At 51.0% G+C, this 25,717-nt stretch overlaps 8 protein-coding genes across 8 annotated transcripts; 3 read left to right on the top strand and 5 right to left on the bottom strand.

Annotated features, from left to right (window-relative positions):
- Positions 1-2,652: 2,652 nt before the first annotated feature.
- Positions 2,653-4,511, bottom strand: brlA (C2H2 type transcription factor BrlA; the record flags this gene model as incomplete). Its single annotated transcript, XM_025613642.1, has 3 exons — positions 2,653-3,714; positions 3,798-3,994; positions 4,499-4,511. 3 exons carry the CDS (start codon positions 4,509-4,511, stop codon positions 2,653-2,655), a joined length of 1,272 nt encoding a protein of 423 aa, XP_025472078.1.
- A 3,297-nt stretch (positions 4,512-7,808) lies between these two features.
- BO94DRAFT_542566 (uncharacterized protein) lies at positions 7,809-8,617 on the top strand (the record flags this gene model as incomplete). Its single annotated transcript, XM_025613097.1, has 5 exons — positions 7,809-7,896; positions 7,941-8,046; positions 8,067-8,197; positions 8,417-8,527; positions 8,574-8,617. The coding sequence occupies 5 exons, from the start codon at positions 7,809-7,811 to the stop codon at positions 8,615-8,617; spliced, it is 480 nt and encodes a 159-aa protein (XP_025472077.1).
- Positions 8,618-12,565: 3,948 nt separating this feature from the next.
- On the top strand, positions 12,566-13,379 carry BO94DRAFT_224819 (uncharacterized protein). Its single transcript, XM_025606248.1, has 3 exons — positions 12,566-12,618; positions 12,748-13,007; positions 13,098-13,379. Exons 2-3 carry the CDS (start codon positions 12,940-12,942, stop codon positions 13,342-13,344), a joined length of 315 nt encoding a protein of 104 aa, XP_025472076.1. The 5' UTR covers positions 12,566-12,618; positions 12,748-12,939; the 3' UTR covers positions 13,345-13,379.
- A 1,259-nt stretch (positions 13,380-14,638) lies between these two features.
- On the bottom strand, positions 14,639-15,079 carry BO94DRAFT_224775 (uncharacterized protein). The gene has a single exon (XM_025606246.1). The coding sequence runs from the start codon at positions 14,982-14,984 to the stop codon at positions 14,718-14,720; it is 267 nt and encodes an 88-aa protein (XP_025472075.1). The 5' UTR covers positions 14,985-15,079; the 3' UTR covers positions 14,639-14,717.
- On the bottom strand, positions 15,080-18,471 carry BO94DRAFT_224778 (uncharacterized protein). Its single transcript, XM_025606247.1, has 3 exons — positions 17,795-18,471; positions 17,519-17,731; positions 15,080-17,450 (listed from the first exon to the last, which is right to left on the bottom strand). The coding sequence occupies exons 1-3, from the start codon at positions 18,168-18,170 to the stop codon at positions 15,175-15,177; spliced, it is 2,865 nt and encodes a 954-aa protein (XP_025472074.1). The 5' UTR covers positions 18,171-18,471; the 3' UTR covers positions 15,080-15,174.
- A 136-nt stretch (positions 18,472-18,607) lies between these two features.
- BO94DRAFT_531241 (uncharacterized protein) lies at positions 18,608-20,344 on the bottom strand. The gene is made up of 2 exons (XM_025610855.1): positions 19,554-20,344; positions 18,608-19,494 (listed from the first exon to the last, which is right to left on the bottom strand). Exons 1-2 carry the CDS (start codon positions 20,229-20,231, stop codon positions 18,874-18,876), a joined length of 1,299 nt encoding a protein of 432 aa, XP_025472073.1. The 5' UTR covers positions 20,232-20,344; the 3' UTR covers positions 18,608-18,873.
- A 1,503-nt stretch (positions 20,345-21,847) lies between these two features.
- On the bottom strand, positions 21,848-23,343 carry BO94DRAFT_542564 (uncharacterized protein; the record flags this gene model as incomplete). Its single annotated transcript, XM_025613096.1, has 2 exons — positions 21,848-22,899; positions 22,968-23,343. The coding sequence occupies 2 exons, from the start codon at positions 23,341-23,343 to the stop codon at positions 21,848-21,850; spliced, it is 1,428 nt and encodes a 475-aa protein (XP_025472072.1).
- A 758-nt stretch (positions 23,344-24,101) lies between these two features.
- On the top strand, positions 24,102-24,384 carry BO94DRAFT_224736 (uncharacterized protein). Its single transcript, XM_025606245.1, has one exon. It carries the CDS (start codon positions 24,173-24,175, stop codon positions 24,326-24,328), a length of 156 nt encoding a protein of 51 aa, XP_025472071.1. The 5' UTR covers positions 24,102-24,172; the 3' UTR covers positions 24,329-24,384.
- Positions 24,385-25,717: the final 1,333 nt, after the last annotated feature.

Genomic DNA, 25,717 nt, shown 5'->3' with positions numbered 1-25,717 from the left:
TTGTGCTGTTTCAATCCAAGGCTAGACGATCATCCGGGCATGGGTCAGCTAGACCAAGTCAGAGAAGGTTAAGGTCGCATCTGACGGTAGTAGTTATTATGCCATACTACTTCAATGTGTTCTTGCCAGGTGTATTCTTCTGCGCGTGTCGGGCTGATCATGTTGAATAGACGACATGGCGCTCGAGGCTGAAGTTACTTACCCGTCGAGAAATACTCTCCGTGGGGGTTGATAGGTTGTGGATGTTCGAGAATGAGGCGTGCTGCAAGCTCACTGCACGGAATGGGAGGGAAAGAAGGTAGAAAGGTAACGCTGCCGCAGAGCATTCATGCCGAGATAAGGCTAGATGCGTGCTTTGGTTGTACTTTGTATCAGCGATCTAGACTGTGGGCTGATGTAGATCTCCATCCAGCCATCATGATTCGAGGTCGAGAGACATGGCCACATTCCGGATGTATGGCAGGTCAGTGCGTAAGTGAGACTTGCTGCTAGTAGTCGTGGTCGAGTCAGGGCATGGAGGTGGAGGACTGCAGACAGAGTATCGAGCATGATCGCTGTGCCTGGGCCAAGGCAGCTACATACTGTTGATTGTTGGATCCTGTCCTCAAAGAAATTGATCAGCAGGCATGTAGCACAAGTGCTCAACTGGCGAGCTCAGCAGCATGAGGCGGTCTAATACCTACCATTAGGATGCCGATTGATAGTAGCCACACCCGCATGGGCATGAAATGTAATTCTAGCCTCGTCCCAAGCGAGCTGGCAAGTATTTCAAATGCGGTCCTGGATGGACCACTCAGGTCGAGAATTGAGTGATACAGAGAAGAGCTGAGAGTTGGAACGCCAACTTCATCTCCGGTTCTGTACTACAGGTTCCCGCCTTAGTCTGTATCACACCGGAGCCCAAGTCTTGTGAGACCCAAGCCGTCTCAGGACGGATGAACACGAATCCGAAGACGCTGACTTGGGAGGTGAGATCAGATCTACGAAGCCAGTGCAACCTACCTACAGGGTCGATTTCATTTGATGCCCGACACCTTGGAAATCAGTGGTCCACGTCCTCTAGTATCTGGTCAGAGTAGCCGTGGACATACCAGGCTCCAGCTGGCATCGTGTCGGTCTCATGGCAGAACGGGGAATCCCGGCGCGGAGCGGTGAACTTCATTGAGTGATCCGCAACAGCCAGCCGCCAAACAACGGCGTGGACGTGCCGTCGTCGAGAGAGAGAGAGAGCAAGTGGGAAAATCATTCCATCGGCAGGGCGGAATGGCGGACGGGCTGGCGGAGTTGGAGGCCCTCAGAGGCTCAGACCGAACGAACGGCAGGAGAAATACGTACTTCCCGTACCCATCACGGGACCTGGCATGTGGGACTATTGTTCCTAGACCCTTAGGCTCAGGTGGAATCCCGGTTGCTGGAATTCCTGGTGGAGTGCGACACTGGTCGAATGCTAATGCTTCAGGTAGACTAGGTTCAGGTTCATGTGCAACCAGCAAGATCCAGTTTGTCAATCGATAGATAGGCCGCGAGGACCGTCAGCCATGATCCATGGATGAGGGCCCCAGGCCCCAGTGACAAGCGGTAGGCGACCCGCCAATAGGGACAATGCCACCGCCTGGGAATGCGGGTCTCGGTGGGGAAGATCGACGGGCAAAGTGACCGGGCTAATGCATGTACCTACTTTAGTCGCTCCCGGCCGTCTTACTATGCCTGCGGTACCTACTGGATACATCCAGCCATCCATCCTCGTCATCCATTCCGCAACCCACTACTCAGTACTACGGAGTAGTAGGTACCGAGTCATATCTCCTGGCCTTCCCTCTCCCGCTGTCACTCGGTGCCAGGAAGACTAAGGGACTAGCCCTGGTCTCCTCCAGTCTCCACGCGTGGATGGATGAACCGAACACGTACCCTAAGTTACTATTACAACCAGTCTACCACCGTAGATGAGACGGTCTGGGTGTGATACGTTCCAGCTCCATCATCACACTGTTGGATCTCGGAGGCCACGCTAGCCCTCGTCGGCTGTAGCACCCTCTCAATCCCCCCCTCCCCCCATGAACCTGACGCATCAGATACCAGACAAAAATAGGTCGGCGAGAGCTCAAGACCACAGCGGAACCGCATCGGACCTGACAGAAAACTAGTCAGCGATTGCCTTGTTTCTGTGGTCGGTCTTCCCTGTTTTCCAGAATGGTTCAGATATCCAATGATTTTTATTACTTAGTAGGTATCTCGTATAGTGTTCAGTAGTGGATGAGACCAATCAGATAAAAAAGAACGCAAGTCAGGTCACTCCGATCGTGTACAAGTAAAGCCATGCCTTCCATGCCATTTTAGCCTTTCCATTTCAATGCAGGATTATCCAAATATAGGAAAGAGCCTCGCCAAAGCACATAAGTTTTGGGTCCAGGAAGGAACGGAAAAAAAAAAGGAAACAACAAAGGAAATGGTATGCGACATTCAATTAAACAAAGGAAATCGTCCGGTGTATATAGCCAGGAAATGTTTTACAAAAAAAAACGCCGTGAAGCGCCGACCGGGGTCTGTTTGGCCCTGTGTGTCTGTGCCCATCTAATGACCAAAAAGAGAACGGGCAACTGTTTGCCCAAGGGTATCATGCTTCGGTCCTCCGATATTAAACTCTATCTCCCCTCACTCCAACCACGCCTCCTCGCTCGTTTCACGAGCGTCGGACATGATGTCTTGGGATTTTGAGTTGTAGAGCGGTCGCCCGTCAGCAGTTAGTTGGCCCCGGTACTCCGGGTTGTAGTCCGGGCTGTTCTCATCCAGTGTCGCAACATAGCGGTTACGTCCACCACGCTTGCTGTGGGTCTTGGTGTAATGCGCGTTCAGGTTGTCGCTGCGCGAGAAAGCCCGCTCGCATCCAGGGACCCAGCACACATGCGGCTTCTCTTTGGAGTGGCTCTTCATGTGTCGCTTCAGGTGTTCTTGCCTCTTGAAGCGACCCTTGCAGTCAGGTTCCTTGCACTTGAACTGGACTTGCTTGATGATTGACGGTAGGTTTTCCAGACTCAGACTCTGCTTGGAGGACTGCTTCCTGGCAGTCTTCCTCGAGGGTTGACGTTGGACTCGGGCAAGGCCATCTCTGTAGACTGGTGATTGGTTGAAATCGTCCAGGTAGTCCATGCCACCCGAAAGGCGGCTCATGGGGGTATCGGTTCCAGAAGAAGTACCCAGGGAGGAACAACGCGCCGGGGTTGTCGGTGTGTGCGTCTTGAAGGTGTTGATGGAACCTGCGAATTCAGAGTAGGATGGCGGGGGTGTAACCGGGGCGACCTGCGACGGGGCAATGGTTTGGGGGGCAATCGAGTCTGTTGGCGGGGCCATCCAAGATATCATGTTGCTCATGGACATTGAGCTAGGGATTCTTTCAGACTGGTGGAAGATAGAACGCGACAAGCAAGGATTGGTCGCGGACTCGGGCAGGTAGGGTGCAGGGTGTTGACGGTAGTGGTTGCGGGCCATTGTTGGATACTGAGGCATTGCCTGGGGGTATGGAAGTCCATGGACGCCATGCTCATAGGCTTTCTGGGCCTCCGGGGGAATCCAGAAGTGCTCGACGTTCTCATCGTATCCGGTAAGGAAGTCGGTCATGGGCATCCGCTCCTGTGCTTCCATATGCCCATATGGCATGCCCATGCTATCGCTCGATGTCATGCTAGCCAAGCGAAAGGCGCTGCGCATCGGCGTCGACTCAGGGTGTCGTTCGTATGCTTGTGCGGGGAACGACCCCCTTCATGCCAGGCGGGGGAGGCCAAAGAGCCTTGACTGTATACACTCGTCGGAGTCGGGGTAGGCGACTCCATGGGGGAGAAGCTAGAAGCCATGGAGGGGCACTCGTTGGAACCCAGGGAGGTGCAGTCAACTTCGATGGTAAGGCGATCGGACATGTTACCCTGGGATCGCATGTCTTCGGTGTCTTCAATCAAATGATCCTTTCGATGCGGGGCGGGAGGGGCTTCGACTCTTCCACCTGTGCAAGGTATCGTTTAGTTTCTGTGGTCAAGGAAAGTAGAAGGAGAGTTTCGCAGGCGGAACGTCTCTCCGGGTTAGATGGGACGATATAAAGAGAGTTTGCAAGGTGCGGTATGTGGGTGCACAAGGTGATGTATGACACAAGGAGGGAGTAGTATTAATAGTATATGAGGGAATGTGGCGAGGCCCAGCGGAGGCGATATACAAGTGAGAGACGGTGGAGCAATGCGGGTTGGATTCAAGTGCAAGACAGATGACAAGAGAGAGAGGGAGAGAGAGAGAGGCACTGGGGTGGGCAGTGATGGCAAGAATGCGGAACGACAGACGAAGCTGCAGGAGACAACCAGCGGAAAGAATGAAGGAAGGTTGCCTCAGAGAAAGAGAGGAAAGGAAGGATGTATGTGAGGTTGAGGTTGGGGAATGGAGGAGGATGGACGAGGTGAAATAAACAAATCGGCCACCCATATATCAGGGAAGGCAGGAAAGGGTCGATCGCACTTACAACCAGAAGCCATTGCCCAGCTATTCCCCAAAGGAGAGGCCGGACGAAGAGACTAGAGTCAAAAAGAAAGCGAGAGGCGCGTCGCGTTCCTTTGGAGGTCTACGCAAGGCCAGGAATGTAGACTATAGAGTTCCTGGAGTAACAACCGCGAATCCCCGTTGGCCGAGGAGGGGCGATGGTTCCTGGATGGGGAGGCCGGGGTTTCGTAGGAGGCGCGACTGTCTCTCGATTAAAAGACACCGGGGCCTGGCGTTTGTCCCGGCTGGGTCGAGAGGGGGCTCGAGATCAAGGATGGAGATAAAGAGATGGAGAGAGGGGGGGGAAATCGATAAGCCTCCCTTGAACGCGCTTTTCTTGGGACCGGGTGGAGTGGCGGAGGGTCAATGAAGAGCGAGGATAAAGTGTCTCAGTCGCAGCGGAGGGATGTAGTTATAGGAAACGCCGGCTGGGCCAGCAAGGGGATCTGGATACAATTGAGAGGACGACGCAGGTGGGAAGGAAGGATGTCTTAGGATTATTAGATGGAAAGCGTAACTTTTTGGTCTAATATTGCACTGGCTTCCAAGGCTGAGGGTTCCTGGCGGGGTGTTGCAGGGGAGATTCTGGGGATTCCGTGGGAGGTTAAATGTTAAATCCTTTTTCAGGCGTCTCTATCGTCGATTTGCTGTTTCGGGCGAAGCAGCAGCAGGCCGGAAGGTGTGAAAAGACCATCCCTCACCTACCATTCTTTTCTTGTTTTATTATTATTATTATTATTCTTCTTATTATTATTTGTTCTTTTTTTTTACCCGTTTCCTTTTTATTTCACATTTTTAATTTTATTTCTCATTCAGGTTGATCTACCTCCACTACTAATTAACTTCCCCCCACCTTCTGGATCGACTCGGATTTTTTAATCTGTGGTTTCTTTTTTATTTTTTTTTATTAATTATTTTCTTTATCATTCCTGCATTGACGTTTATTGTTGGGATGGATCTTGTCTACCTATAGTACCTAGTCAGCAGTACCAAGGTTGTAGTTGATACTACCACTGCACTAGTCGTAGTACTTCCCTTAGCCCCCGGAATTGATAGGGTAGAATCGATTGGTCCTGCCCGTCGGTTCTGATCAAGTGGATCGTCATCATCGTTACGAGATCCCCTTCAAACCCATCAAATTGAAATTAATCATCTCATAATATTATGATATTACTATATGGTGTCAAGAGGAAAAGAAAAGAAAATAAAATAAAATAAAATAAAGAAGGAATCAGTAATAGAATAGTATTAATTACAAAGAATACAACCATCTCACCACCACCACCACCACGAACACCATCACCTCTCACTGGAAATACCGGCGCAGATAATAGCACCCAGATGCAACACGCCAATCCGTTTATTTTCCCCAGCACAGTGCCTGGGGAAAGAGTCACTCACTTTCCTCGCCCATGCCCCGAAAAAGAAAAGGAATGAATGCATGAGACGCAGATGGGAGAGAACCGCCGATGGAATGTTCCAATGTCAGAGCACCCAGCACATCACTGGGGCCAGGCAGGCGATGGGGACCGACTAAACCTTAACGCGGATCATGGAATTGGATCATCATCAGGTCGTCCAGATTCTCGGGATCTTCTCCGGGCAGAAGAAACCCACTTCCAAACCTACTTGCCAGCTGCTGGCTCGGGACACCTGCAAGTAGGCTATCGAAAGTAAAACACCGGCAGATACCAGGTCATTTCATCTTCTCCATTCCTTCTCCAGCATCGTCGTCGTACGACCGACTCTTCGGGGGGGTGGTCTGTCCCACGGTCATCGAACCGCAAAGACCCTGAATGATCGGCGTCACTCAACCTCTCCATGTGGAGCTACTGGAGGTTTCGCTTCGGCAATGAAACATGTATGCATACTAATTTCCATACACGACCATGCGACAAAACAAATGAAGCGGGAAGGCAACGAACGCAACGCTCTGGTAGGCTGGGTGAGGGTAAAACAAGCCCACCACCACCATCGTCATCAGCATCATTATCACCATCACCACCACCACCCCATCAACATCAACGAAGTCTTACACGCCCCCCCTCCCCCCCTCATTCTTAATTTTCTTGCTGGATCTACACCTTACAAACCATAATAGTATCGAGGGCATGTTTAGAACACGGTTCAGGTACACTTCTGACGCCACAGATTCCCTAACCATCAACGATCGTCTGCTGGTACCAACGCCACCGTCTAGACCATCGTCAAACCCTCAGTGCATTGTTGGAACTGGTGGCAGATAAGCGCACATCTACACCAACTCAAAACCCCTCAACGTTCAGTCCGTCGAGATTAATGGCTCCACTCCAGCCGAGACCTGATGAACTTTGCCCGAAGAGGGCAACACGCATGACAATAAGTCCACATCCACATCGATTGACTTGCGTTCAAGGGCAGCGGAGGGAAAAGGTAAAACGCAGGAGGGGCGAAAAGGGAAGAAAACAGGGCCAGCCACAGCACAAAGACAGACCAACACCGCTCCTATTCTTATGATGGTCGCATGCACGCATCTATCTACATAGAAGCAGCGTAGTATTGCGGATGGATACTATCTACATACTATCTGTTGGGTCAGGTACTGCCCGCGCCGCTCGGGAGTTCCCACCGTGGGGATTTTCTTATGGTTCCGTGGGCCGATCCAATCCAACAACCACGGTTTTATTGGCGTATATTTATTTCCACCTGACTTACACCCAACGTTTGCTTGACTCTTTGGTCTGTGCAAACCCGGACGAGTTTGCAGATGAGCCCTGATCTCTTAGGATTGTCGACTGCAGGCAGGCAGCATCCCGATTCCAATCCCGGCCAAACTCGAACGCTCCCGGCCAAACTCGAACGCTCCCGGCCAAACGACGATTGACCAGTTGCTCACGCACCGAGAGAATCGAGTAGTCTCAGAACCAAAGAAGAACCTGAAGAAGTCAATGAAACCGGATCTTCATACCTGGTTCCAAAGCGATGGGAATTAGTGATCCATGTAAGAATATGAGCGAGGGGGGTAAAGTTACTGGCCATCACTTGAAAACTTGGGTGGTTTATTCCGTTCTTGTGTCTAGCCAAATCCCGTAACCACCGAGGGTTTCGTACGACCTTAGTCGGGCTACCTACGTACGACGACTACGGGGGTCGAGAAACTTCCTCAGCTATCCACCACAGAAGTGGGTTTAAATGGAATGGGCGATTGTGCGAAACGATTGCCGGGATGATGCAGCAAAAAGGCCGAGTCCGGTCTTATCCATGTAGGCCACAGGCAGGTATTGGCGCCTGGGGCCTAAGACGACCTAACAATAATGACGCAGAAAGATACCTACTCTGTGTGTATTCCCCGGAGGACAACTGTACCTCTGTACTATACTCCATACATCCATACAGTACCCCGTATGTACTTTCCCTCCCCCCCATTCTGGGATCGACTAGAATAGGCATGAAGAGCAGCCGAAAGGCGCTTTGGCCGACGATCACTGATCGTACGCACATCATCCACCTGGACCAGTGGCCGGCGCCGACAACACTGGCTGGATCATGCAGGTTTGAAATCCGGCCTCCAGCCCCGGTGGGCCAGCCGCACCTATCAGAAACCCGCCAGCCTTGCCAGATGCCAACAGCCACTCGGGCCCTTCGCCCAGGAACGCTCCGGCCTACCGCTGGCCTATGGTGTTCCGCCGCGGTACTGATGTATGTACGTCGTACTATGTACCAGTCACTCTGGAATGTGGGGGTTGGGGCCTATCCACCAAATGTACCTAGTACCTACTGTGAGAAGTACTGAAGGTACCGGATACGTACCAGCATCGTATGTTACCTACTACTACTCTACTACTACTACCAGTAACTAGTTGTAGTATGGTATTAAGTGCAAAGCAGTAAATGGTAGTGCCACTCAACGTCTTCCTCACAGCGTCACCTTTTCCCCCTCCCGAGTCATACCCGATCGTCCCTTATCGTCACCACCGCCTCAATCCCGAGCATGACTGGCGGTTGGATTCTCCTGGTGTGCCACGTCCTGAAGGTACGTACAGCTCTGTGTACATACCTACTGACTACTACCTACCTAGTACTCTTCGCCTCCCCACCAGGTGCTTGTCCACTCACCCCATGACTGGCCTGATGCTTTACTCCCACCCCCCTTCCCCCCATTCTCAACGGTCGCTGGCTGACTCGAGAGCGATCCGAACAGGTAGATACTCTACTGCGTACGTTTGGCCACTATCTAGTGCGGGTGAAAGTTATTCTCGCCCCATTGAATCTTCCTCTTCGCGACCTTCCCCACCGGTGAGACGGCGAAGTTTCTGACTCGTCACGCGTCAGCCGATGCTTCGATTCTGGGCATAACTCCATTGCTCCATGCGAAGCCACCAGCTCGACGAGTCAATCGGTCGGACACGTTGCTTGCTTCCTTCTGAGTCTTGTGAACTCATATGATATCGTGCTGGGACCACTGAGCATGGGGATTCTGCACCACTGCTGGTTCCAGCGGCGACGGTCTCCGTTGCCTGTATCTTCCGAGCATCGTGGGCATTCCATGAAGAACGAAGATATGCTCCTCAATCACTCTCCTGTAGCTTCTCGTTGGCCTGGGTTTCAACGCTCTTCTCCAACTATGCGGCTTCTATGAACAAAACCTCTCATACACCGGAACCTATGGTAGTGCTTTCAGGTCTCAAAATCCGGTCGGAGATCATTGACAATGCGACCTGATGGCCCGATCAACGCTGCAATGTCACCTTCTGACTCAAGATAGACTGTCCAACCGCCATGTCTTACTCTTTGTTGTGTGTCGCAACCTGAAACCTACCCTGGTGTATCTTGGACCTACCTGCCAATGCCATCTTTGTTTACTTGGGCGGGGTCCAAGCGCTATTACCAAAAGCATATCGCTGTATGTGAGATATAGATACGAGGAGAGGTAATGTTTCCCTGCCTTAGTGGCGCGCACAGTCGAAACCCATTGACCCTCTCATTGTCGGCTTTCTGTCAGAGCCCCTCGCTAAGACTGGATAGGCAGTGGGAATCACAAAGGGGATAGGTCCTCATCGGCGCCACAAAGGAAAGAAAGTTTGCACCCGGTGCAACACTAATGAATGGTATCTGTGGGTAGTTTTGACAGCTCCCCTGCTTGGCTGTTCAGCGATATCCTGGGCTACTCAGATTCGGCCGAACCCTGAGCTAGTCTGGACTCACGGGTCACTTGAATTGCCATACTCATCTCAGGCTGCGGAGCCATCACAGCTCAGTCGATTGGCTCTCGGTCTGGAAGCGGCGGGAACGCTTTGGATAGATTTGAATCGTGCAGTGTCGCGGACCCGGTGGGCAGGTGTACTCCGCGAACGCTCCCCGAGCCCATACTATCTCTATTCTTGGTAGTTCGTACTCCATACTTCTCGGACTATTGGTGGTCATCGGCCGGTACTCAGCCACACCATCGAGACACTACTGAGCCACAATTGCGATGGCTCAGCCACTTGTGACTCGTCCTCCCCGCGATCGTTCCAGACGCGACCCATTTCCTGCGGAAGGAAGCAACCGCTGGTCGGGGCCTCCACTTTTCCCAATTTTTCGCGGTCATCACATCGGCCATGCCTCACCAAACGCCCGATGTTCTCGAAGGCTTCACTCACCGATCCGAGGACTGCGCGCCGCTGATCGTGACGAGTAACTACTAGTACCATTGATGAACGACCGTGCCTCGCAGCCAATGGCTAGCCGCATTGGGCGAATCTCGCAGGCTTGCCGGTTTTGGACGTGTAGCAACTTCTGCCTGAGTCTGGGTGATGATTCTAAATGTGGAGTGTGCAGGTCGCATCCCAGGACTATTTCTCGGGGATAATGGCCTCAGTCGACTGTTCCCTGCTGAATCCATCAATCAATCTAGCCCCGCGGCTTACTGTTTTTATCCCCCAAGGGATGCTGACGTCAAGCATCCCTTTGTGGCTGTCTTATCACCTAGACTATGTAGCTATGACCACCCGCTTTGATCAAACCCCGGATTTTCCATTGAACCCTGATCTTCGGCTCCCCTGTTTTCCCATGGAAAAGGTTTCCCAATCTGACGGTTGACCAATAAGTGAATCAGCGCTAAGGCCATCAATCGGGCTCTGCGCGGGTATCAAGGGAGGTAGGTCCCTCTTGTTGTCATCATGCAGCCGAGGACAGGCACACTGACCGCCTGGGATAGTCAGTGACCATGAATCTATTTGAAATGCGATTTTATCTAGGTTTATTGGCCAAACTTCCCGATCCCTTGCCAGGATATGATAATCGAACAGCCTTTTGTGATGGTTGTCCAGATGCCCCTGTGTTGTCCCGTGGTTTTCGTCGCAAATCCCACCAGACACAGGCGCCTGGTGTCCCAAGGGCGAACCCCTGCAGCACGGGCCTGTATGTCGCAAGGAGCTGACCGGACAATTCAAGGGCGTTGAGATCTTCGAAAGGGTTCCTGCGGTGAGATTCGACTCCACTGCACTGGCGATGCTGCCAAGACCACGATAAACCGGGTTCCTGGATATTCCCTCCCTTTCTGATCCTTATACCCACCGGCCAATATATTGAACCCAGATCCAGTCGGCCGCCCCTCGGTCTTCCGATTAGGAGCCGGAGAAATTGTCCCATTGCGGTTTCCTAGAAGCCAACGCCGAAGAAAGTCCATGGGTACGCCACTGCTGAAAACGCTTGTTCGGATCTACGTCGATTTTTCTAGATCTTGGGTTGTAAACGTGTGAAGAAGCAATTCTAACCGGGCTAGAATCAAGGTTCACTTCGAAGTCCTCCCTGATATAGACTGACCATGTCTAGAGCCTTCGATATTATCCGATCTCAAGCAGGGTACAGTTACATGGTCCGGCCGTTATTGATCATCTATTGAGAATAGAGACGGGGAAAAGAAGAGGAGGAGGCGAAAGTCTGCAACTCAACAGCAACAACGAGACGGATGGGGTTCACGATGACTAACGACTTCGACTCTTTTGGCCAGCAACGGGGCAAAGCCTCTCAATCACTCGCACAGCCACAGGTAGGATCTTCTGTGGCTGGACCCCCCTCGGGCTGAGATTACCTGTTCGGATGAGCCGTTTAGGCCTAACCGTCTCTCCGCCTACTGTCCGATCGGTCATCCTTGATTTGCATTGCAGCATTCCGTGTATAGAGTCTCGTTATCTCTCTCTCACGGCGGTGCTGTTCTCCCGGTCTAGGCTAGAGGTTGCAAGCCACCACCTTTGTGTCACTTGGCCTTCAGGCATTGCGACTAGGCCAATGGGCACAGCTCTTGGGTAATCAGCTGAAAATGACCAATTCAAAACAAACTTGGACTGGATCAACGTAGATGGTCATTGGAATATGTTCAGCATGCACTCTTGGAAGGTCAGGAGGACACTTCTCAGTTTGCTGCAGGTACGCTATTCAAGTGCACCGTTTCCTAGTAACCGTCCGTGACGGTGATTCTTGGCCTTTCTTCTGCCCTTCGTCTTGCCCTGGAGAAAGCCACTCGAATAATTGGCTGGTTCCTGACGGACGATCAGGAAAAGTCCACGGAGCATTAAGAAGCAGGATCAACACTGGGTGTTGCACAACAAGGCCCCATTCATGTCTCATCTGCGGCGCAACCCTCCCGTGCTTCGTTCTATTCCTGTTTCATCACCATCCATGCAAAACACGACCTAGAGTTATCAGCTGCAGTTCCCGTTCTCGAGGGCGAGTGGAGAGAAGCCCTGTAGGGGGCGGATCCCAATCGGGTGATCCAACCTCTGCTGCATCGTCCCCCTTGCGTCCCAGGCTTTTTTCCTTCCTCTGCCAAACCCCCCAATAAATGAAGCGGCCCGGGGCTCGCCATTGGCTGCTGGCCGCCATCTCATCAATCAGTCGACCAATATCGCCATTTTGAGTTGCATTGCATTGCATTGGCGTCGAGGGCCCCATTCTTGGCCATGGCCTATGGAGTCTTGCAGAACCCGGCTCGTCTGGGCAATCGATTCCCACCAACTACCCAACCCCACACACTCGTGCGCAACACCGCCATCTTTCCGTTCTTGTCCAACGGCGGTGGCTGTCTGGGGAGCATGGCAGGAGGAGGGTGTGCGAGACGGTCCTCGCGCAACTGCTTATCAAGTGGGCCATTCCACCACTACGTCATAATATTGATTTGCTCGGGCGCTGTACCACCAGCAGGCTATTGGCTGGAAATCCGGCTCTCCAGGGCTCCCTTAATTATTAGCTAATATATTGTTCCTGTTCCAGGGGTTCCTCCTCCTCGGCACATGACTGAAGGGCTTCTCTCCTTCGCGGGTCCGCCGAACATCAACCTACTATAGCATCACCAAACCCTAAAATCCGTTCGGGATTCAGAAAGGGCGGGTGTCATGAGCCACCGCTGCGAGCCACGTCCAAGCTTTAGCATCCTCAACCCAACCCGGTTAGTCCCTGGGTATCATGATGTCCCGTCTGGCTGGAATGTGCAGGCGACTAAAACCTAGCCATCCACAAGCCTTGATCCTACGGTGCGCGCCCCATCCCTCGCCCTGCTGAGGGCGCTATCGCGCCATGCGCGCACACCCTCTCTCATGCGTCCTAGCCATTTACACACATAGGTACATCATCCATGCAACTGTGACACAGGCTCAAAACTCAAAGTCAGCCTTGGAACCGCGGCGAGTGGTTCTTGAGCTTTCCTACTTGGGCATTTCGACACATACTTGGTCCGTGGGTGGCTCGGCCATGGCGCACGTACTGTATATCTGCAGTGGAGATCCTTGTAGATCCGTAGATCATCCTGGTGGACTGGGGCTGCTTGTTGTCCTCCCGGTTGCTTCCGCTGATAGTCTTGTGTTAGGATAGATAGCATGCGATCCGGTGAGCTGGTCCAACTCGACATCGACTTAGGTTCAAGCTATTATAGTAAACACGTTAATTTGCATCACACCTACACATATCCCATAAGCATACATAGTACGTATGGCAAACACCAGTATCGACGACCAGCAGAGAAGCTAAGACCACCACCACCGGGTCGAATCGGGTCACCTGGTCAGTTCCATCCCAGCAGACCGGTCCTACCTTGTTTTCATCCATCCATCCAACAAACTCAAACATACGCAGCAAAGCAAATGGAACAATCGGTGAATAAACCTACGTATTGTTTATAGTAACACTAGCAACCCAATTATCCCAACCCTCAACAATCCACACATCATCAAAGGAGATACATCCATACATCCATACATCCATACATACATACATACATACATAGTCCTGCAGCAAAGTAATGAGAAATTCAAACACAGCATCATCATTTTACTTTTACCTGTATGTTTTTAAATTGACATTAACTACGGAGTATGTTTTTGTTACCTACGATGTAGTATTAGATACTCAGTATCTTTTCTTTGGTAGAATGAGAGATACATGCTTTGGTGAATGTCTAGGGTGTATTTCTTGGGGCAGGAAGGGGGGGAAGGAATCATGGTGAAGGGTTTCGAGGATATTCTACCTTTTCCTCTCTCTCTCTCTCTCTATTGCTTGGATTGGCTATGTGTGTGTGTGTGTGTGTGTGTGTGTGTTTGTCTTGGTAGTAGTAGTGGTGGTAGTATCAGTAAGATTCACATACCAAAATCCCTAATCGCAGAAGCGTCTCTAATTCCCATTCATTGTAAAGGATATACCAGATTCCACTACTTCATTCCCAAGTGAGAGGAAACATTTTCGAATCTGGGCTCAGGGATTAGAGTAGGGTTGGGTTTGATGTTCTTGGGATGTTCCAACTAGATTGTATGTTTGAGATTGTATGTTCCTATAGAACAATATGGAGAAATACTAGAGGGTGGAGAGATCGCAGTATGGGAAACAGGAAAGGGAAGTTCATTATTGAATGCTAGAAGGAAAATATCATATTTATAAGTACAACGAAGATAGTTTAATCTATCCCATAGGCTTCAGAAACTATATAGTATATTCAAATCGTTGTGGTGTGATGACTATACATAACATTCCATCTAACGTCATCCTAGCTAAGTATATATCCAGAATAGTAATAACAAGAAAGATGCAAAAGTGAAAATGGGATATTATTATCGACGGATATAATCAATATAGTCAAGTCATACTGCATAACATATAAACCCAAGGTTAGGAAGTAGTATATCAGCTCACTTCGATTCTTCTGAGACATCAACATAAAAACACTCAAAGGGGACACCTGTACAAAAATGGTATCAAGTTTGTTGTTCCTTGCTCCCCCCCCTAAATTCAACCGGTCCGTTCCCGAGTGATACAAGCAAATCGCCAAACGCAAACCAGGAAGAGTAAAGTAAAAGCAAAGAAGACCTTACCAATAAGGTCCAAATCATACAAAACGCCAACCTCTTTTGCCTTGGATCCCAATTCCTTATGCACAGTCTCAAAATGTAGCAAGGTAAAAATAAGCAAGGTCTTGGATGATATGAAGAAGAACAAGGAGAAGAAGATGATGGATGTTGCATGAAAGGGTTCCAATGCGAAATTGTGTGTGGTCGTGGGAAGCATCATGCACTGCCCAAGTCCAATAGAATATAGAGAGAAGGTGAGGAATAGAGGGTAAGAATCAAAAAAAAAAAAGGCAGAAAAAAGCCTTGCGGCTGGTATAAGGCTCGTTATAACCAATGGTCGTGTTCAGCTGGGTTTGAGCATCTCTCAACTATTGCCCCTGTTCTGCATCATGTTTTGTTGTTGCTGTTGCATTACCTGGGCTTGGACAGCAGCAACCTGAGAGGCACGATGCTGAACCATGTCACGCTCTCGTCGCATGATCTCCTGAACCCAGATTTTGGCTGCATTCTCAAGGCCAGTGGTATATTGTTGTTGGATATGTTGTGGAAACTGTGCGGGCGAGCCGTATTGTGGCATATACTTGGCAGCCATTTCTTGCCGCAATCGAATCAATCGTTGAGCGTACAATTGTTGATAGCGCTGTGCAACACTGTTGGCTTGTGGGGCATTCGCTTGTCGCAGACCTCCGTTGGCCTGAGCCGCTGCCATTAGCATTTGTTGTTGAGGGTTCATATGTGGGCTGTTTTGGTGTACCTGTCCTTGTTGAGGTTGCGATTGCTGGCCTTGAACTTGCTGGTGCTGTTGCTGTTGTTGTTGTGCCTGCTGCTGCTGTTGTTGCTGCTGAGCCATGTGCATCTGTGCGAGCTGCGCACGCATTAACTGAGCCTGATACGCCTGAGGGTTGGGGAACTTTGGCTGCCCCTGGTAGTTTTGTTGCTGAGCCTGTAGCATCTGTTGCTGGTGGGCTTGGATATTCTGCTGCGCGTGCACGTTGGCATGCATCTGAGCCACCTGCTTGGGCGAAAACTGATTTTGTACCATATGACTTTGTTGCGCGAGGAGCTGCTGTCTTTGTTGTAACAGCATCTGCTGTTGCTGTTGTGGAGTGAGACCCATTCCATTGCTCATTTGCGGAGTTCCCATCATGGTGGCTTGGTTCAAGACAGGTGTAGGAGCCATGGTCGAGTGGCTTGGGCTGGCGTGGCTCATCCGCTGCGTTGGTGTGACGTTGCGCATGATAGGGGTAGAATGAGATAATGCTGGGGTGCCATTCAACTGAGGTGTTCCATGTCGGCTCTGTCCCTGCTGGCTCCTGGAAGGCGCCATGGGATGGCTCATAACTGTGGGGTGGGCGTGTTGGAGTGCAGATGGTGGCCTTGGAGGGCTTCCCGCTCCCTGCATCGAATTCGTCATGCTCATAGGGACACCCGGCTGTGCCGCTATCGTGTTGCCAACCACAGGCGAAGATATGTTGTGTGGTGTCTGATTGCGGACTACCGGCGAAGACTGAGGTGCTTGACTGATTCCGTTCGTTTGAGTCATTACATGCCGAGTCTGCTGCTGCTGCGCTGCAAGCTGTGCCTGAGCTTGCTGCGCTGCAACAAGCTGTCTTCGAGCTTCTTCCTTGGCGTGCTCCTCGGCCTGCCGTTGCTCCAGAGCACGGCGTCTCTCTCTCTCTTGCTCCTGCTGTTGCCGTTTGGCCAGCTCCTGTTTCAGCTTGACCTCGTGTTCTCGCTTCGCCTTCTCCTCATGCTGCATACGAATATTCTCTAGCGTCTTGAATCTTGAGAAGCGCGGCTCGAAAGGCGCGCCGCCGCCCGTATCATCCACAACAGCAGACTTCGGTCCTCCGGCACCACCTGCAGTTGTCGGTTCCAGTCGCTCGTCCATGATGAGCATGAATCTCTCTTCCTCGGCTGCCAGCGCCTCGTCAGCAGCAAGCTCAGCCACGGTGCGCTTCCGCCTCTTGGGTGATGGTGGCGGATCACGGTGAAGCGGGCTCTCCATGTGCTTCAATAGATCCTGCATAGCATCAAAGCTATGGACAGGATCTAAGAAGAGAGGGGGTGCTAGCGCTCTGGTCAATTTGGATTCACATTCCAGAAAATCCTGAGGTTCAACCATCATCTTCTGTCGTTTTGGGACAGGCCCGCGGTCAGACTGATTGGACGTCCCTGGAGACGAAGGTGCTGTAGATGAGGATTGGTGAGAGTGAGAAGTGGCATTGGACGCCTGCTGTCTTGCAGATTTGGGGTCGGGTGTAGTAGCAAGCAGTGTCAGCTCGGCCTGAAAAGAACGTGGAGTTGGATGGAGAACGGTAGTAAAGACTCGAGGTTTCGGAGGCTGTTTTGGCTGAGTGGAGTTCGACGAAGTTTCTTCCGCACGACTTCCTGGGTCGCCAGCTTGCTCACCGTTTGTTTTGATATCGTGCTGATTTGCGCTAGGTGCCTTCTCCCCGACGGGCTTTTCCGAGTTTAATTGGCTTTGTTTCGGGTATGGAACATAAGCCGATGGCGTGACATGCTCATTGTAGTTATGGATTGAGAATGGAGTGTTACTCTCATTTGACGCCGGGGCTGTCGATTTCCTTGCATGGGCCGACACCGACTTATGATCTACCACGCGAACGATCAGGCAGCCTGCAAATTATAGAGGTTAGCCAAGTTCACCAGACACACAGGCGACCCGGATGCATGTGGAAGCATGCCTTCATAGAATCGAACGTTGGCCCGCAACAGCTCCTCCATCATATCATGGGGAACGGTTCCGGCACGGATATGTTCGATGATGACCTTCATCTCGGAATTGTAAGGGAAGCTGCCATCTTGTTGCTCGAAGCGAAAGTGAGTCGGGTGGAGATGTAGAATGAGGGAAGGTGGGCTTTTGGCGAATTTCTTGAGGATGTAAGACGGCGTTTTGACTATAACACACCAGATAGTCAGTACACAGGGGCTCTTCGCATGTAGACCTGGCGGAAGCTCACCGTATGGCTCGGGACACCTGTTCCCGGCGCGACGATCATTGTCCATCGATAAGGTCCTCATTAATGGCTTCTGTGCTCGCGAAGCCTGGTCGCCATGAGTTTGCGCCTCCTTCTTCGGTCGGTTCGGAGATCGAGATCCCTTAGTCGAGGTCGTACCAGCATTAGCCGCGCCATTGGCGCCATTCAACGGCGGACCGGTTGCGGAGCTCGCCGATGTCGGTTGACTTGCGCCTGGAAGGCGTTTCGCGGTTGCAGGAGGGGATGAGATGGAAGACTGTTGGGACTTGACTCCGTTGACTCCGGTCTGGACGAAAGGCGGGGGCGGTCGCTTCATCTTAGGGGTATGCGAGGTGGGCTTGGAGATTGCCGTCGCCATAATGTCGAAAGTGAACCGCGACGCGATTACGGCCACAGGCTTCTGGATGCGACTTCGCGTGATCCGGGTCCAAAGGTGATGAGGACAGGCCGTGAATCGTGGTTGATGATAGAGCTGGAGCGCGAGACATGTGGGGAGCGGAGATCGGGGCCGCACGACAACGAACTGGCCCGAAGCAATGCGGACACTTGCACAAAGCGCGGGTCGCTACAGACAAAGGGTATGAAAGTCCATCGAACAAACACCTGCAAAGAAGGCAGGGGAGGCTCGGATCGAGGTGAGTCGGTCGACGGTCGGCTGGGGCTCTGCAAAGGGAGTTTGTATGATGCCAAGCCGCGGGCGACGTTGAAGGAGGTCGGGGTCACCTGACCCCCGCTTTCGGGTTAGTGTGTCACTGCCTCAATCTACCATGACGATGAGACGAGAATCAGAGAGGAGCTACGATTTCATTATGTACTTCACGCTTTATGTCCAGGCGTTCATGTCATTCACACACGTCTTCCACAAAAGACAATTCCATCCTGGCGGTTGGCATGCCATCAATATTCACACAGGCGTAAAACCATCTAGGGAAGTCACTCTTCATCTCATCAAGACAGGGGAATCAAAGAACAAAAACAACACAATCATCATGATAGCAGAGGAAGAGGCCAAGGAAGTAAACATAGGCGTCGTAGAAACGTCGAATGGGTGAGTGAGAACGCTAGTCGAGTCCCGATACCCGTCGTCGCCAATCATCGCCAATCCGGTGGACGTCCACCACATCAATCCGCTTGCCGATGCCAGTAGTGCCCTCCTTCTGCCACCATCTCTCGCCCTTGTCTGCAAGTGCCGACTCGTCATCACTGTCAACCAAGCCCCCGCGACCACCTTCACCCCCGACTACAACCACCACCTGTCGGACCCAGCCGGAGATAAGCTGTACAGACTCCCCTTCGCGCCCGGCCAAGGACTCCTGGACATAGACCGTGTCCGGAGAAAGGTGACGAACCAGATGCACGTACCCTGTCACGGTGCTGAAGGGCATGATTGTGTTCTCTTTCTCGACAAGTGCTTGAGCCTGTGTATACATTGTCTTAAATAGTGGTGTTGAGCCCTCCGGTTCATCCACCTGGCGAGATTCCGTGGCCGACTCTTCACCAGGCAGTTCACCAGAAGCCACAGCTTCTTCGGGAGCAATATTGGAATAGGACGAGGTAACAGACAAGGTGGGGTGGGATGAGCCGCCCTGGGTAGGAACATGCTTCAGTCCCGGCGCGTAGATCATGACGAATACCCTGGCTGTATCGAGGTTGACATGTTCGGGAAGGTGAGAAAGGATAGACTGCGTAGACAACATCAACACAATAATTATCGGGATCCGCGCCGTGCATTTAGACTTACTACATGGTGAGAGACGATCTCATCAGGGTCGACTTGCATTGACTCCGAGGAGACAACAATTGCGACGGTCTTCTTCTTACCAGCAGGTGTTGGGCCCCCGACAATGTCGCGACTGGGCAACGCCCCGGTCATCGTTGGCGCCGGCTGCTCCGCCCGATGAGCTCTCGATTCCATCTCCTCCGACCAGCGAGAATGGTCCTCAAAGTCACCCTTATCCTCCTCTCGGATCGATGTCAGCGCACCACCCATGAAAGCTCCCGCAGCAGCCATGCCCGCAGCGACTCTTTTACTAGCACCATCGAAGATCTGTTGAGGGCTGGGGGTGCGGCGCAGAGCTCCCTGCATGCGCGCCATCATGCTAGCATCATCTGAGATATTGCCATGTATATCTGTTGCTGTCGTTTGGGCATACTCGTCCGCATATTCGCCGCGAGGGTATTCCTCCGCGCCAGGACCGGGAGCGGGGAAGCTTTCATCGTCTCGGGGGGCGTCGCGGTCTTTATCGTCATCGTCATCGCTGCGCTCGCTCCAAACCCAGGCCGCTATACTGATTGTTGCGATGCCTACAGTGACGGCGAGAGGCACCCAGTATCCCAGGACGGTTCGTCTACCAGTGGCGCTGAAGCCGGCTCCGGCTCCGACCCGCCGGCGGCGAGCATCCTGGGAGTAAAAAGACATCGCGATCAATGAATGAGCTTGGTTAACAGTAGCGCATAGACTTGAATGGATCGCGGGAAGCTGCAAGTCACATCGCAAGTCGGATTCGCAAGCAGGAGGGGGCTGGGTATAGCGAGGCAGATGGGGGATAAGAAAGGAGGAGCTAGCTTGCTGCTGCCGCGCGGGCTGGCCTCGGACGAACCGAGAAACATGTGGCTGGTGATAGCCTCCCGCAGTTTACCGCGGGTGTTTTCTGCCAGGAGCAGCAACCTTGTTACGGTATGGTACGGCGACCTTCCCAGCATCCGTACTGACGGGACTGGCCGGGGTAGACCACTAGATTCCAAGTTCCCCCGGTTTGCACCCTTTGCCCCATTTGTGCAACGTACACAGTAGGTGTTGTGTGCATAACTCGGACGAATTTGATTTAGCTCTACAATCGGCACGTGGCTCTAGGTTCGAGACAATCGAAGCTCAAACATCATAGTAGTTGATTAGTTTAATGGTTACTCGATACCTAGTTAGCACTGGAATTTGAGTATCAGTTCTCCTGTGTCTCCTAAATACGCACTTCTCTCCTTCCTCCGATACCAAAGACTTGGCGGTATTGATGAGAATCGATCAAAGTAACCAACCACTTGCTACATGGCCAATGACAGAATGAATGAAGAGTGTGAAGCAGCTGAGGCTCCAGGCCTTCTATACATAATGGACGAAACGTGGCATGTCACCTGATTTTGTAGGAATCATCCGCAAATACTAGGTACATCCCAATTTTTTTCACATCGACTACTCCACTGATTGGTTAGTCTCCACGGTAATTATATACATCGGGCAAGGTCAACAAAACAGCATTGCTCCCACAGCCACAGCCTTTAACCCTCGAATTGCAGTACAGTATCGCATTTACCTGTCGGAGATCTTTTTCAAGCCCTCTTTCTATGGCTTATATATGTTGTATGTCACTGCGGACGGGGAACGAAGGATCGCTGGGATTTTGAGAGGAATGTTACTCTTTATTCACCACATATATCATTGGTAAGTATCAATCGCAAGGATGTCAGAGAAATGCCATGATGTCTAGACCGAAGATCTAGTTTTGGTGACTCGGATACAGAGAATGAGAAATTTATAGTTCTAGCTGAAGCTGACAAGAACTTGAAAGGGCATAGCTCTGCCGGAGGACCAAGGTGACGACAAGCGGACTTAGGTGTAGGCTCAACATATGTCCTGGTGTGGGAAATGGATCTTAACCGGGCAATGTCAATTCCAATAACGCTTATTATGATTAAATGCAGGAACTATCACTAGATGAAACGAATATTGTGAAAAAACAACGCCCCGCAATCCCCAGATGAAGAGCTGGTTAATGACAACTAAAAAGGCACTTTTATTTCAGAGTTTACTTGAGAGTTGAGATGGAGTACAAAGTGAAGTCGAAACATGTACACTTACACCTGAGAATGAACGGAACATCATGGACAAGAACGTATCTTTGACATAAGGCAGAGACAAATGAAATGGGCAAACATGTAAAGCACAGAATGAACAAGATGTAAGGGAAAGAAGAAGCGAAGCATCCGCGAAGCATATTGAAATTGACAAATGAGCTGAACACAAGACAGAGTCTGCTTTCCTCATATAATGTCTGGATAGTAGCTTCTATTATCAAGATCGTCGAGCTCAATAGCTTGGGTCGAGTCTGTCTCGGAATCGTATAGAATGAAGTCACACCCAAATGAAATATCCTGTTGGCATTCACATTCTAGGTCATAACCATTAGGGTCTATCTCCAGTTCAGTTGCGAGGAGATCTTGCAATGACTGCGGCTCTTCTGCAGGCAGATCGGGACAGGGATCGGATAGCATAAAATCATCCAGGGGTGTGTTCTCATTCACCGGATAGAGCACTGACGAGCTTTCATCTGGGGACCTTACTTGGAGGCTATGTTCTCGCATCATCTCAGAGGAAAGCAACCAGGGATTGCTTTCGACGGGGCTGGACTGGTATTCGAGGACGTCCGGCTCCATGTTGGGAGCAACTAGAGGGCTATCGGACGAGGTGACTGAGGCTATCACGTCAGCAGATTGCGAGAGTTGATCATCATCAGTAAATGATGCACTTTCCTGGTACTCATTCTCGGTCGCGGGCACTGACGTGTCGGCAGCGCTGTTTATGGGCGAGTTTTCACTATCATTGTCCATCGCGGTCTCCGATGGGTTGGTACGAGAGGATGCTTCGATACAGGGGACCCATCTTCCATCAGGAGAGTCTGACACCATGGACCAAGTCTCGTCGCCGGAGGAAGACGGGGGCGTTCTGTCGGGGCATGATTTTCTCCTAAGGATCCTTGGTCCTGTGTTGATTTTGGGTATCTTCCTGAGCCAATACATCGGCCCATTAGGACCGGGGACCATTTGAGCATTGGACCCTCGAGATGCTGACGCGGGATTGCTAACGAATGGGTCACTCTGGGCCACAGACGGATCCATTTGCACGAAAGGATGAGCCACCGGTGGCGTCTGAACCCTCTGCGCAGTTGCAGGAGTCTGATGCTCAGCTTCCGCCTGCTGGATGGTGGCGTAAGGGATATCATGTATAATCAGAGGCATCAAAGAGAAGTAAAAGTACGTGGACTTGGGTAGATAGTTAATCCACCGCACATTGAGGCCGAAGTCGCTTTCCTCATCTGTAAGTTGCAGTCAGCTATAATGGCATCGAACTCATAACCTATGATGTCCGTATGTTTTTAGATACCGCAGGTGTTCATATAAGACTCTTCTTCCAATGAATCTAGATATGGGTCCCCGGGGAGAAACCTAGCCCCAGGAGTGATTGGTTGTTCCCATCTTAAATGGTCTCCTCTAGCATAGAAATGAACCATAGAGTGTATGAACTCGCCATCGGTTACCGGAATATCGAGGATTATTTCTAGCATTTTCACGGACATCAGCTTCTCCTTGAACAACTTGTTGCAGTTGGTTAGTGGTGTAAGGCATTCAGGGCAAATAGAGGCATGTATGGCCGCGGCTGGGGCAATGTCTTGGTCAGGTCGACCTCCGAAAGGCACGAAAGCGTTCCACTGGGGATACAAGTGGTTGCATGTGAACCAGTGAATAGTTAACTGGCCCATTCTTCAGTATTGTAGTCACTGCTGGCTTGAGATGGGGAGGAAGATCTTGTAAGGAATGGAATCGGAGAAGAGTTTTTGAGGCCGTAGACGCGTCCTGGGGATGCAGATGCGTCTTGATCATATAGGAAACACCGTGCCAGAGGAGGCAGCTGACAGAAGTATGTGCTGTTAATAGAATGAAGGGCGTAGGCCTGGTGAAGGGCGTAACCCACGGCGACATCATAGTGCCAATGCAGTAAATGAGTCGTGCTGGTAGTCAAATGTATTGCCGCCGGCGATGGTGGATATTTTTATGGTTAACCAGGAAGTCAAAGAAAAATGAACAGATTTATCACATACTCTTGGCACAGCTCAAGCATGTTCACGATCCATACTCATGGCACCAGGATGTAGATCCGTGAACGATGGGTTGATATGAACTGAACCATTGTAAACGATGCACGGCACAGAACATAGCCTACTTGGCACTTGCTCATAAACGGTTTGTCTAGAGCCACAAAGCGATCCAGGGCCTGATATCATTTGATTTCAGGAATATAGCGAGCGTCACAGTAAACAAACATCTTTCTGTTGCTAATATGTGGCGGGGATCGCTAGATCATGTATCAAATGGAATTAGATTGTACCATCAATGGCTTTCGGGAAGGATACTTTGGACTCCATGATATTGTTGGGGGTTCCCTGCGAGGACTGCAGTCTACTCCTTCTATTCTCCACATTGTGTATCAAAACAGCCGTAGATAGACTGTTCATGCATTGGCAGATCTATGAAACATCGGACCATGATTTAACTTGCCGAACTAATGCAGAAACAGCATGACCCTGATCTATGATATTAAGGGAAGCCACACACTTCTGCTATATATTGCTGATGTCCGCGACGGCCTCTGGAGTATGCGCATGTGCATCGCCTAATAATGATGACTCGGTTAGCCCCCTAAAGGCTGATAGATGGCTGGGGCGGGAACTATGGCCATTCGGCTAAGGCAAATCTTCAGAGGCGATGCAGCGTTATTAAGTACCAAAAGCATGCGGGTCTCCACTACATGACTTCCCCACCCGGTCGAGCTCTGCCGTAGCTGATGCTTTTTTTGTTTCAAGGCGATGAGCTGCCATTGAAGAGCTGGGGCTTAGAATCCTCGAAAGACAGTCGGCCAAGTATGTCTGCTATCTGTCTAGGGGGTAAGTGAGTAGAGGCTCGGGTCAAGCAGACATCCGGCCACGGGATGGCATGATGACAATTTATCGTCAAGGTTGACCAGTTCAGTTCATGAAGCCGGTCCGGTTCACTAAATCCTTCTTCTTCCGAAACCCGTGGACCCCGCAGTGGGTCAAGATAGGAAGGTTTGTCTGAGACGATCCCGTCTGTTGTATCTCGGTTCTCAATACTACTTTGGAAGTAGGTAAGATCAATGGCGCGCATGGGGCAATTCAGATATGATGCTGTAAATGAAGAAGACCCGAATCTAATCAAATCTGATGATCATAGTTTCACCTCTTAATTTTCGTGTCAGGAGTTGTAGATAAAGGGATGGAGAGAGAATGAAAAAGGGTAAAAAAAGGTGCATGCAACAGCTGGGTTGTCCGTCCTTCCTTCCTTATCGACTTATCTCGGTGTGGATAAGATCCGGCAGACACTCGGTAACCCGCCCTGGACCACTACAATAAGCACGGAAAAGTGAGAGGTGAGAGCACTTCCAAGTAGTAGTCCCAAGGTCAAACGACTCGAAGGAAGGAAAGCGAGTGGTATCCTGCCGGGCGCACAAACCCCGCTTGGTGGCTTTCCAGTTGCAGCGACATGCAGATTCCGCTAATGGCTTAACCTCCTCGTTTTTGGCCCGAGCATCATGTTGCCGCAGTTACACCATCTTTTTTGATTGATTTTATTTAATTCTTATTCATGTTATTTTTCTTGAAGGGAAATAAGATAGGTCTCTTTCTTGTCCTGGAAGCGAAGGGCGGTGATTATTCCCAATCGAGGGATTTTCGTCCGGGTTGTATTTGAATAGTAAGTATCCTTGGCGGGTAGTTGTCAAGTGGTGGTGATTGTGGTGGTGGGATGGGAAATACGACGCCCAGTCAGATGACCGTGCCTGGCACAGGCACGCGAACCACATCGAGTTATCTAACCCACTCCGGCGAAGGGCAAAGAAACCAAGAACCCAAGAAACCAAGAAACAAGAAGGCCTGGATAAGAAGTGCGGAGTACCCTGTACCGACATCCCTATCAAGGTAGTATCTCCTATCGTACAGCTTGCAGGGGACCATGGATCACAACGGCTTATTATGCCAGGACAGATCAGAGGGTCGTCAGTGTTTCAGGTATATCCCGGGCACAATGCTTGTTGAGGCATGCAGTAGGTCGATGCTACTT

Source organism: Aspergillus sclerotioniger (assembly GCF_003184525.1).
Source record: "Aspergillus sclerotioniger CBS 115572 chromosome Unknown BO94scaffold_3, whole genome shotgun sequence".
Classification (NCBI taxonomy): Eukaryota; Fungi; Ascomycota; class Eurotiomycetes; order Eurotiales; family Aspergillaceae; genus Aspergillus; species Aspergillus sclerotioniger.
The sequence above is the reverse complement of the archived record's forward strand: the minus strand, read 5'-3'. Positions and strand labels throughout refer to the sequence as shown.

What these genes read in the sequence shown, in the direction of transcription:
- BO94DRAFT_224819 (XM_025606248.1), top strand. Translation starts at nt 12,940, where the DNA reads ATGATGTCCCGTCTGGCTGGAATGTGCAGGCGACTAAAACCTAGCCAT. An exon ending in CCACAAGCCTTGATCCTACG is followed by an intron (nt 13,008 to 13,097) that starts GTGCGCGCCCCA and finishes TTACACACATAG; the next exon opens with GTACATCATCCATGCAACTG.
- BO94DRAFT_224775 (XM_025606246.1), bottom strand. Translation starts at nt 14,984, where the DNA reads ATGCAACATCCATCATCTTCTTCTCCTTGTTCTTCTTCATATCATCCA.
- BO94DRAFT_224778 (XM_025606247.1), bottom strand. Translation starts at nt 18,170, where the DNA reads ATGGCGACGGCAATCTCCAAGCCCACCTCGCATACCCCTAAGATGAAG. An exon ending in CAGGTGTCCCGAGCCATACG is followed by an intron (nt 17,732 to 17,794) that starts GTGAGCTTCCGC and finishes GGTGTGTTATAG; the next exon opens with TCAAAACGCCGTCTTACATC. An exon ending in CAACGTTCGATTCTATGAAG is followed by an intron (nt 17,451 to 17,518) that starts GCATGCTTCCAC and finishes TATAATTTGCAG; the next exon opens with GCTGCCTGATCGTTCGCGTG.
- BO94DRAFT_531241 (XM_025610855.1), bottom strand. Translation starts at nt 20,231, where the DNA reads ATGTCTTTTTACTCCCAGGATGCTCGCCGCCGGCGGGTCGGAGCCGGA. An exon ending in AGATCGTCTCTCACCATGTA is followed by an intron (nt 19,495 to 19,553) that starts GTAAGTCTAAAT and finishes TTGTCTACGCAG; the next exon opens with TCTATCCTTTCTCACCTTCC.
- BO94DRAFT_224736 (XM_025606245.1), top strand. Translation starts at nt 24,173, where the DNA reads ATGATATTAAGGGAAGCCACACACTTCTGCTATATATTGCTGATGTCC.